This window comes from Bombina bombina, chromosome 9, assembly GCF_027579735.1.
Source record: "Bombina bombina isolate aBomBom1 chromosome 9, aBomBom1.pri, whole genome shotgun sequence".
Taxonomy (NCBI): domain Eukaryota; kingdom Metazoa; phylum Chordata; class Amphibia; order Anura; family Bombinatoridae; genus Bombina; species Bombina bombina.
Genome location: NC_069507.1, coordinates 107,586,489 through 107,598,808, shown reverse-complemented (window position 1 = coordinate 107,598,808; position 12,320 = coordinate 107,586,489). Strand labels below are relative to the sequence as shown.

The 12,320-nt window shown below is 35.4% G+C and overlaps 1 protein-coding gene across 1 annotated transcript in view; it reads right to left on the bottom strand.

Moving 5' to 3' along the window:
• Positions 1-12,320, bottom strand: part of NOC3L (NOC3 like DNA replication regulator) — a 179,314-nt gene that overhangs the window by 134,221 nt on the left and 32,773 nt on the right. The window contains exons 5-7 of the mRNA XM_053692316.1: positions 11,446-11,499; positions 10,546-10,676; positions 9,097-9,258 (exon numbers count right to left, since the gene is read on the bottom strand). Of these exons, the coding sequence (XP_053548291.1) occupies positions 9,097-9,258; positions 10,546-10,676; positions 11,446-11,499 (347 nt within the window). The remainder of the gene's footprint in view (positions 1-9,096; positions 9,259-10,545; positions 10,677-11,445; positions 11,500-12,320) is intronic.

The following is a 12,320-nucleotide window of genomic DNA, read 5'->3' as shown; positions in this document are numbered from 1 at the left end:
AGCATGAGAAAAAGTTAACAGTATAAACATAGGTTTGTGATTGGCTGACATCTGTCACATGAGACGAGCGCAGGGAAATGTTAGTAATTTTGAAATTTGTCAGAAAAAAAATCAACTCATTTGAAATTCAAACTAAATTTTATTGCATTGTCTTATTATTATTCATTCATTTATTATACAATTCTGCTTTATTTAATGGTCATTTAAGTCAGTGTTTCTCAACTCCAGTCAACAAGTATCCCTAAGAGCCCAGATTTTCATTATGTCTTAAAGGGACGGTAAAGTCAAAATGAAACTTTCATGATTCAGATAGGACTTTAAAAACTTTAAATTTACTTTTATCATCAAATTTGATTGTTTAATTTGTATTCTTTGTTGAAAAATAAACCTATTCTCATTCTAATTTCTAAGCCCTTGAGGCCGCCTCTTATCTAAGTGCATTTTGACAATTAGACAGAGCTAGTTTGTGTGGGCCATATAGATAACATTGTGCTCACTCCTGTGAGCACTAATTGGCTAAAATGCAAGTCTGTCAAAAGACCTGAACTAAGGGGCAGTCTGCAGAGGCTTAGATACAAGGTTATTGCAGAGGTAAAAAGTATATTAATATAACAATGTTGGTTATGCAAAACTGGGGAATGGGCAATAAAGGGATTATCTATCTTTTTTAAACAATAAAAAATGTTTTAGTACACTGTCCCTTTAAAAGTCATATACATGTATCCAGCAAAAAAACATATAAGTTATTTAAAAAAAAAAAATCTAGTTAGTTTCTGTGCACAGACTGATAGATTTAAAGGGACGTGAAACCCAACCATTTTCTTTCATGATTCAGATAGAGCATACATATTACTTTTATCAACTGTGCAATTTACTTCTATAATCATATTGTATTTATTCTATTGGTATCCTTTTTTAATGGAGCAGCAATGCACTACTGGGAGCTAACTGAACATGGGGTGACCCAATGAGAAGAGGCATATATGTGCAGTCACCACCCAGCAGTGCACTGCTACCTAGGTATGCTTTTCAACAAAGGATGCCAAAAACAATAGGATCAGAAAATAGGAATAGATTGGAAAAGTTGTTTAAAATGACATGCTATCTGAATCATTAAAGTTTTATGTTGTCTTTTCTATACTTTAACATTTAATGATATGTTTGAGTATATTACAAGGTTTCTTTTTAAAGAGCTAATATAGTTAAAAAAAAATGCATATTCTAATTCATTAGAGCATGTTATTTTAAGACTATTGAACCTAGACTACTGTGTGTTTAACCCTGGACAAAAAGGGTTAAACACAAAGTAGAAATATTGCTTAGGACTCGCAGAGCACTGCTGGTCCAGAGTGGAAAACACAGCTGATCCAATCAGTAGCACTAGTCCCACAACTCAGATGTAGAACTATTGCTTTTGATTGAATCAGCTGCATTTTCTGCTCAGTGGTATAAAAACTTATAGCAGCACAAAACAGAAAAAGCCCTGAGCCAGACACACATTTTTGAAACCGTTCAAAATAAAGTTTGTCTCCTAAAACCGGTGTAATGATGAAACTGCCTATGAAGGGCCCAATTCTCTAAAGCTCTCTGTTCTAGCGAGATTTTCTAAGAAGTCTTGTCAGTAATGGAAGGTCCCTCAAAATAATTTTAGAAAGCCAAATTTCTTTATCTCGCTATGCAGAGTTCTGGAACGAGAAACTCATATATAGGGGTAGATTAATTAAAAGTCGAGCGATCATGATTCGCTGGAGCGAATCATTTCCGCTCGACCTCGCTAAATGCCGACAGCATACTCTGTTGGCATTTAACATCTGGTGAAATGCTTGTGCAATGCCGCCCCCTACTAACTGGTGGCCAATAGGCCGCTAGCAGGGGCTGTCAATCATCCCGATCGGATCGGTAAGATTTCAATCTGCCACCTAAAAGGTGACCGCTGCTTCTTAACTCGATGGGGATCCGAAGCAGTATCAACTGCTTAAAGGGATACTAAACCCAAATATTTTCTTTCATGATTCAGACAGAGCATGCAATTTTAAGCGGCTTTCTAATTTACTTCTATTATCTTGCTATCTTTATTTGAAAAAGCAGGAATAAAAGCTTTGGAGCCGGACTATTTTAGGTTGAGAACCTGGTTTGCGCTTGCCGATTGGATGGCTAAATGCAGGCACCAATCAGCAAGCCCTATACAGGGTACTGAACAAAAAATGGGCCGGCTCCAAAGCTTTCAATCCAGCCTTTTCAAATAAAGATAGCTATAGAACGAAAACAAAATTGATAATAGGAGTAAATTAGAAAGTTACTTAAAATTGCATGCTGTATCCGAATCATGAAATAAAGAAAAAAAAATGGGTTTACTATCCCTTTAATAAATTGAGCCCATAATATGCTCAGAAAAAAAAAAAAAAAAACACAAAGATTTTGCGTGATTTCTCTCCATGTCGGCAAGCTTTTAATTATTAGGCCCTAAGACTTACCAAACGCTTTCAGAAACTGCAGATAACGCCATTTTGTGACCACTGGGGTAACTTAAATGAGATGACTATGGCGTTTGAATATTCTATTGTATTTCTAAATAACAGGAATCATTTTCCCCCAAAAAAATGCTTTTAATGGGAAAGAAGACCTCAAAAATAATGTATTCTGATGACTGGGTGTGCTTTTTTTTACTCCTATGGGTAGGTCTCCTAAATGGAACCTATGGGAAATACAATTTTAAAGGGAGAGTCAAGTCCAAAAAAAACTTGAATTTTTCAAATAGTGCATGTCATTTTAAACAACTTTCCAATTTACTTTTATCAACAATTTTGCTTTGTTCTCTTGGTATTCTAGTTGAAAGCAAACCTAGGAAGGCACATATGATAATTTCTAAGCCCTTGAAGCCCGCCTCTATTTTATTTACTTTTCACAGCAGGGGAGAGCAAGCTCTTGAAGGCCATATAGATAGCATTGTGATCAAAATCGTGGCTAGTGGCAGACACTGCACTAATTGGCTAAAATGCAAGTCAATAGATAATAACTAAAAGTCATGTGATTAGGGGCGGTCAGAAGATGCTTAGATACAAGTTAGTCACAGAAGTAAAACGTGTATTAATATAACAGTGTTGGTTTTGCAAAACTGGGGAATGGGTAATAAAGGGATTATCTATCTTTTTAAACAACAAAAATTCTGGTGTTGACTGTTCCTTTAACTATTTATTCCCCTTCCTAATTTCACAGTTATAATATCACTATTTCTTGTTTTCTACTTTACTTCTCTAGGAAGCGGCTTATACTGCTAGAAATTTGTTTGTGATTTATTTTCAGGTTTGTTTCATGGGTAGTTATTAAAGGGACAGTTTAGTCAAAATTAAACTTTCATGATTCAGATAGAGCATGCGATTATTTACTCCTATTTTCAATTTTTCTTCGTTCTCTTGGTATCTTTATTTGAATGTAAGCTTAGGAGCCGGCCCATTTTTGGTTCAGAACCTGGGTAGCGCTTGCTGATTGGTGGCTTACATTCTTGCTTTTTCAAATAAAGATAACAAGAGAACAAATAAAAAATTATAACTGGAGTAAATTAGAAAGTTGCTTAAAATTGCATGCTTTATCTGAATCATAAAAGTTTAAAGGGACACTGAAGCCAAATTTTTTCTTTCGTGATTCAGATAGAGCATGCAATTTTAAAAAACTTTCTAATTTACTCCTTTTATCAAATTTTCTTCATTCTCTTGGTATCTTTATTTGAAATGCAAAAATGTAAGTTTAGATGCCAGACCATTTTTGGTGAACAACCTGGGTTGTTCTTGCCGATTGGTGGATAAATTCATCCACCAATGAACAAGTGCTTTCCAGGGTTCTGAAGAAAACAAATAGCTTAAATGCGTTCTATTTCAAATAAAGATACTAAGAGAACAAAGAAAGATCGATAATAGGAGTAAATTAGAAAGTTGCTTAAAATTGCATGCTCTATCTAAACCATGAAAGAAAAGATTTGGGTTCAGTGTCCCTTTAATTTTGACTAGAATATCCCTTTAATGGGCTGATCATTTATGTTATTTTCCACAAAGGTATTAGTTTAAACTACAATGTAAGCACTATTAGCAATAGCCTTTCAGATATCGTTGTTCATACCTTTGATTTAAATTAGGCTCCCTAGTTAACTGTATTCATATGTATACAAGCATGATGCACATATTATCTTACCTGTTCCAGATGGACATTTTGTGACTTATGTTTTATATTTCCCCTCACCTCTCCTCATATTTTTTTTTTTATTTACTTGTTCTTTAAAGGGACACTAAAAACCTCATTAAACATTTTTAAGTGAAAATTGTGCTTTGTCCCACCCTCCCTAAAGAGGCCAAAATGTAAAATCTGTAACCTTGGTTTACAAAATGCTGCAAATTGCCTAAACCAGTCATTTGGTTTGCAGCATTGGTTTGCAGGTTACAACATTTGCTTTTTGACCTCTTTAAGGAACATGGGACATGGAAAATGTTATACAAAAAGTAAGAGGTGTTTAATGTGCTTTGAATGCTACATATTTTTTTGTTTGACAATAAAAACAATTGATATATAAAACTACACACAAATGTACGCCTGCCCACACAACGGGGTTAAATGTAACTAAATGTCCACAATGCATTGCCACTCCTGAGCAGACTTTAAAAGTGAGTCTACTCCAAAATTAGTATTGTTTAAAAAAAAAAAAGATAGATAATCCCTTTATTACCCATTCCCCAGTTTTACATAACCAACACGGTTATATTAATATACTTTTTACCTCTGTGATTACCTTGTATCTAAGCCTCTGCAGACAGCCCCCTGATCACATGGCTATTTATTTATTTATTATCTATTAGCTTGCATTTTCGCCAATTAGTGCAGTGTCAGCCAAAACTCCACAGGAGAAAGCTCAATGTTATCCATATGGCTCACATGAACTAGCACTCCCCTGTTGTGAAAAGCAAATTAAAAAAAAGCATGTGATAAGAGGCTGTCGGTAGTGACTTAGAAACTGGCAGACATTTAGAGCTTTAAAAGGGACAGTCAAGTCCAAAAAAAAAAACTTTCATGTTTCAAATAGGGCATGTAATTTTAAATAACTTTCCAATTTGATTTTATCACCAATTTAGCTTTGTTCTCTTGGTATTCTTAGATGAAAGCTAAACCTAGGAGGTTCATATACTAATTTCTTAGACCATGAAGGCCGCCTCTAATCTAAATGCATTTTGATAGTTTTTTACCACTAGAGGGCATTAGTTCACGTGTTTCAAATAGATAACATTGAGCTCATGCACGTGAATTTACCATGGAGACAGCTCTGATTGGATAATATGCAAGTCTGTCAAAAGAACTGAAATAAGGGGGCAGTCTGCTGGGGCTTAGATACAAGGTAATTACAGAGGTAAAATGTGTATTATTATAACTGTGTTGGTTATGCAAAACTGGGGAATTGGTAATAAAGGGATTATCTATCTTTTAAAGCAACAAAAATTCTGGCGTTGACTGTCCCTTTAAATGTTATAAAGTATATTAATATAACAATGTTGGTTGTGCAAAGCTGGGGAATGGGTAGTAAAGGCATTGTCTATCTTTTTAAACAATAACAATTTTGATGTTGACAATGGCTAGTTAGAGCTTTATATTATTGGACTATTAAGTCCCTTTAATCATGTGGAAAGGCTTGCAATCTTATGGATACAAGCTGTCCTCACTGATGTTTTGGTTGCTGCTCACAGCTTTTCCCCTGACACCAAATGATATCAAACATTCCAATCCACTTAAAGCCAACTTGGACGGAAGAGTTGCAAGGCATCCAAACGTTCTCCCATGATGCTTTCAAATTGTAACTGTGGATAAGTTCAAGTATGACTTTATCAAAACAAGTCTTGTTTTATGTCCAGTCACTTCTGTGCTATCTTTATTACTAAAGCCTCAGCAAGCAATAAGACAGTGACTTGCCTAGAGAGTATTGTGCTTGTGCCTAGTAATAACATAAAAAAAATAACAATTGTCATAAAAGTTAATGTAAAGTTGAATGAATAAGTGCCCGGTATTTAAAAATACTATAAAAACAGGGGCACTTTCATTCATTAAACTTTACATTGCAGCATTTTTTGTTGTTGTTGTTTTTTTTAAATACTTAACTTTTTCCTTAGCAAACACAGACCACAGACGGATACGATCGGGATGATTGACACCCCCTGCTAGCGGCAAATTGGCCGCAAATGTGCAGGGGGCGGCATTGCACAAGCACTTCACCAGAAATGCTTGTGCAATGATATATGCCGACATCTTATGTTGTTGGCATTTATCGATGTGCGGCGGACTTGAGTTAGCAGGGAGTTCCGGAAATGTTCTTTCACTTTATTTGGCGGGTGTTTTTCAACAATTGATACCAAGAGAAAGAAGCAAATTAGATAATATAAGTACATTTAAAGTTGTTAAAGATTTGGGTTTCATGTCCCTTTAACATCACTCAATAGTGCTCTTTTAATTGCATGATCAACGTTTTTCAGTTTAAGGTCCCATTAAGCGCCCAGGAGACGGTTTTACATACTAGTGCATGGGAAGAAGTGCATTTGTAAATTGTATTGACTTGATGATTGGAATAAAAACCTTCTTTAACCCTTCATTAAATATGAATATTTGCTAGTGCAGTTGCCCCTATTTAAAATGACGGGTTGAGCATTGCTCTGTTTGGTGGACTCTCTCCATAAATCCGCACCACAAGCAGTGATAAAAGACCTCTGATCTTTGTCATTTTACCCCCCTCGTTATCAAGCGAATGGGCAGGAGAACAGAGGACATTTCAAACATATTAACTAAGTCAAGTCCGCCGCACATCAATATTATAAAATTTTTAACTCCTGCCACTAAAATTAATAATAAACCATCAGTAAAACAAACTTATATCTTTCATAAATATATGAGTGCAAGTCTGAGAACAAAGGGAACAGGACCTATAATGAATATGGTGAATATCTAAAATTATAATATGAATAATCCTATAAGGGATACACAATATGTATCCCTTATAGGATTATTCATATTATAAAAAGCAACGAACATGTAAACATTGGGTATTTCTAAACGCAACAATTTTTTCATCATATTTTATATTTTTTTATAGTAAATTATAAGATATGATGAAAATAATGGTATCTTTAGAAAGTCCATTTAGTGGTAAGAAAAAACGGTATATAATATGTGTGGGTACAGTAAATGAGTAAGAGGAAAACTACAGCTAAACACAAACACAGCAGAAATGTAAAAATAGCCCTGGTCCCAAACGGTAAGAAAATTAAAAAGTGTTGTGGTCACTAAGGGGTTAAAGGGATATTCCACCAAAATTGTAATCCACATGAATGCATTAAAGTAGAGCTGCAACAACTAATCGTCATAATCGATAATAATCGATTATGAAAATAGTTGTCAACGAATCTCGTAATCGATTAATCGATTAGTTGGTTTGCAATTGGTTGTTCTGTGCACAACACCAGCTGCTTCACTCCAATGAACTCCTGCATATGGTATTGTGTTTTATGGTTATGTCCTTAGCCTAAAGGACGTCTACTTTTCACTTTGTCAGGACAGTATAATTTTACAACTACCCCTGGCTTATGTGCAACCCAGATATAATAGTCATCATTTGGATTGTTTATATTAAATCTGGTGATTTGGAACTATGCTTTTCATGATATAGTTCACAGCTTGTTATTTACACCTAGCCCTTAGTTTGATGGGAGTTATTTAAATTGATGTGCACAATTATTAGCAGATGCTTGCTATTGCTGATTATATGTACTGTATAAATAAATGTGTAAGGCTTTGTCCTGTTATTGATATATAGTCCTTAGCGCTTTTGTTTTGTTTTTTTATATTTTTAATAAATTGTGATATGTACCAGATTCAACCTTTATAAGTATATATCCGTTATTTTTAGAGCGGACTAGATATTTCCCCTAACCTTAAAGCTGGTTATTTACCATTGCATACAGATATTCAAGATATTTTTATGTTAGAATGAAGTCAAGGGTTACTTTATTGAGAGGCCCCTTGCCAAGGTAGAAAACACTTAGCATTGGTGAAGAGCTAACAAAGATAAATATCCCACTTTGGTGAAATTGGCAAAACCCTACTTATACACCTCAACAGCCTTTTCTCTGCTGCAGGAAATATAGCTGCAAACAGAGAACCAGCCTTAGCCAGAAGCATGTGGACATGTTGAGATTTTTGTATTTCAATGCAAAGTTTCTGAAAGAGTGAATAACAGAATATTATTAACAGTGATAGTCTAACTCTTTCTAGTTCAAACAGTTTGTGGTTTTGTTTTGTTTAATTATAAAACTGTGCTCTGCTGCTTAAAAATTGAAGAAACAGTTGTGTTAATGTAAAGTTTTAGTCTGAAGTTTATATTTGTAACACTCATTATGTGGATTTTATTTAAAAACATAGAAAACTATTATTGATTCTCTTTTTATCCGATTAGTCGATTAATCGAAAAAAATAATCGGCCGATTAATCGATTATGAAAATAATCGTTAGTTGCAGCCCTACATTAAAGTAAATAGAATAATTTTGTAATATACAAGTAATTAGCAAAAATGCTTCTAATAAAAGCTAAAGCGGTTTCAAAAGTGTATTTAAGTATGTGCCGTGCACCAGCGTTTTAAACACAGCACTTACTCAGAAAACCTAAGGTGCTTGTACCATCTGGTAAGAACACAATTTGTTTATTGCTGACATCATACAAGCACCACTGGCACTCTGAGCAGCTGCAGTATTTAAAATGCTGGTGCACAGAGAATATTTAGCTATGCTTCACATGCGCGTGCAGAGAAAAATGTTAACACTAAAACAGTGATAACGTTTATTAGAAACATTTTTGCCAATACAAGTGTATTGCAAATATGTTTCTATTCAAATATATAACTAATCTTTGTGCATTTAATTTTGACCGGAATGTCCCTTTTAAAATCTAAGCTGCATTGACTTGTGCGTAGTACAGGCTCTATCAAGTAGTACTTATATTAGTTATGGTAAAAAGCAAACATACGTATTAATTTATTATCTAATGATTAGTGTAGAGTTGGAAAATCTGCAACATACCCTAGAATTCTTTTCATCTTCTGTTAATGGGCGAATCTTATAAGAAGGTGTAATGTCCTTAAATACTTCCATGAGTGATATCATAACCATCTTCCTGACAGTAACAGCCACAGTCGGGTCTTGCTCCATCAGCATGGCTCGCAGCTCTTTCAGTTTTTTTATCTGTTTTATGAAACATGAGAAGGACATGAGATCAGATTGAAATGCATCGTTCGGAAAAAAAAAAAAAAAAAAAAGGCAAATGCTAAACCATAAAATGGAGGCCAAGCGGTAAGATGTACACATCATGATTCAGACAGGGCATGTAATTTTAAACAACTTTCCAATATACTTTTATCATCAAATTTGCTTTGTTCTCTTGGTATTCTTTGTCGAAAGCTAAACCTAGGTAGACTTATATGCTAATTTCTAAGAGCTTGAAAGCCGCCTCTTATCTCAGTGCATTTTGACAGTTTTATTACAGATAGGCAAGCCCTAGTTCATGTGTGCCATATAGATAACATTGTACTCACTCCTGTGACGTTACTGAGGCATCAGCACTGATTGGCTAAAATGAAAATCTGTAAGATAAGGGGGCAGTCTGCAGAGGCTTAGATTCAAGGTAATCACAGAGGTAAAAACTATATTAATATAACCATGTTGGTTATGCAAAGCTGGGGAATGGGTAATAAAGGGATTAGCTATCTTTTTAAACAATACTAATTCAGGAGTAGACTGTTCATTTATCTATCAAAGCTGTGACACAAATTTAAAGGAATAGGAAAGTCAAAATTAAACTTGCATGATGATTCAGATAGAGCATGTCATTTTAAGACACTTTTAAATTCACTTCTATTTTAAAATGTGCTTCGTTCTCTTGGTATCCCTTGTTGAAAAAGAATACGCACATATCCTACACTAGTGGGAGCTAGCTGGCGATTGGTGCCTGCACACATTTGTCTCTTGTGATTGGCTAACTAGATGTGTTCAGCTAAATGCCAGTAGTGCAACGCTGTTCCTTCAGCAAAGAATAAAACCATAATGAAGCAAAATTTGATAATAGAAGTAAATTGGAAAGTTGTTTAAAATTGTATGTTCTATCTAAATCATGAAATACGTTTTTGGGGTTTCCTGTTCCTTTAACTTGGTTTGATAAATTTATATGAAACTAAGAAAATAGTAAAGAATATTCAGAAGCCAACTATACATTTTTAGGAGTCTGACAAGAACTTTAAAAAGGGACATGAAACCCAATTTTATTTCTATTATCCAATTTGCTTAGTTCTCTTTGTATACTTAGTTGAAAAGAATACCTAGGTAGTCTCAGGAGCAGCAATACATGCTCTATCTAAATAATGAAAGACAATTCGGGGGTTTTATGCCCCTTTAAAGAAAACAAGATCACAAAAGCTAAGCATGAGATATTAACACAAATTAATTTTAACATTGCATCTTTGTTATTGCACACACACTGTTTTCTGGGTCTGAGAGTATAGAGGACGCCAATGATGCAATCTGCGTCTTCTTTTCCTGTAGCTTATCTCTCCTCTGAGCCAATAGTTCCTCAGCAGTAAGTATCCGCACAGGTTCCTGAGGTTCTTCTAAAAACATGAAATATCCCAACTTGTTTAAAACGGCTTTGTAGCATGACAAGTAACATTAAAGTGCATGTAAAGTCAACCTACTTGCTCTGTATCATAGTGTGTCATTTTGAAAATAAAAGTGAGTTTCATTCATCAAAATCTCTAAATCAAAATCTAAAAAGAAATAGTTAATAATTTAGGTTGTATTCTTATAGGAGATTCCTCCGCCCGCCATTATGGTCCCACATTATTTTGATGATTGACACTTCTATTTAGAACTATTTTCCTCACCCCCGGGGCGTCAGGCCAGTTGTTCCCTACGTCACGCGTATCTACTGCGCATGCGCAAACTACCCGATGACGTTACCAACTTAGTGCATTACCAACTCAACTTTGTTACTGAGTATTAACACATGCGCGATGTGAAACGAGGTGCCGAGGTTTAGTGTATTGATTGCTTAACGCATGCGCGTATTGTCATCCAAATAGTAAACGCATGCGCAAATGAGAGCCCTGATCGGGAACACGATTCAAACTGATGTCATCAAGTGGGCGGTAGATATTAAAATAATGCAGGGGGAAAAACAGGAAGAAGACGTTTGGGAGGAGTTCAATGCATAGAGCGGAGATAAGTTTATAGATAAAAATAACAATAAACATAATTTATTTTAAAATAATATTATTGCGGTTTCAATATTTATAAGATTGTGAACAAGTAGGTAACAATTAATAAGCAAAAATTTACATTCACTTTAAGAGTTGCAAATCATTTCACGTGTCTGGTTACCTGGTGGTTCTTCAGTTTCCATTTCTTCTACTACTTCTTCATCTGAAAGGACAACTGCAGATAGACAAGCTAGGTTATATTGTGACTGGAAATAACACACAATGTAGATTTAACCCCTTAACGTCACTGGTCTTTCTATGGGGGTGACATTTCCAATAGCGCAGCCTCACCACAGCAAGACCTGCACTATTATGCTCAGACAATCCCAGTACCGCCCTCAACAGGTTATAGGCGAGTCAGCCAATCAGCAGCTGTAGAGCGACTCTTTTCAGATTATTTTAGTGGGTTTGAAGAGAGAAAAAGAGAGAGAAAAAGAGAGAGAGAGAGAAAAAGAGAGAGAGAGAGAAAAAGAGAGAGAGAGAGAAAAAGAGAGAGAGAGAGAAAAAGAGAGAGAGAGAGAAAAAGAGAGAGAGAGGGAAAAAGAGAGAGAGAGGGAAAAAGAGAGAGAGAGAGAGGGAAAAAGAGAGAGAGAGAGAGGGAAAAAGAGAGAGAGAGAGAGGGAAAAAGAGAGAGAGAGAGAGGGAAAAAGAGAGAGAGAGAGAGGGAAAAAGAGAGAGAGAGAGAGGGAAAAAGAGAGAGAGAGAGAGGGAAAAAGAGAGAGAGAGAGAGAGGGAAAAAGAGAGAGAGAGAGGGAAAAAGAGAGAGAGAGAGAGGGAAAAAGAGAGAGAGAGAGAGGGAAAAAGAGAGAGAGAGAGAGGGAAAAAGAGAGAGAGAGAGAGAGGGAAAAAGAGAGAGAGAGAGAGGGAAAAAGAGAGAGAGAGAGAGGGAAAAAGAGAGAGAGAGGGAAAAAGAGAGAGAGGGAAAAAGAGAGAGAGGGAAAAAGAGAGAGAGGGAAAAAGAGAGAGAGGGAAAAAGAGAGAGAGGGAAAAAGAGAG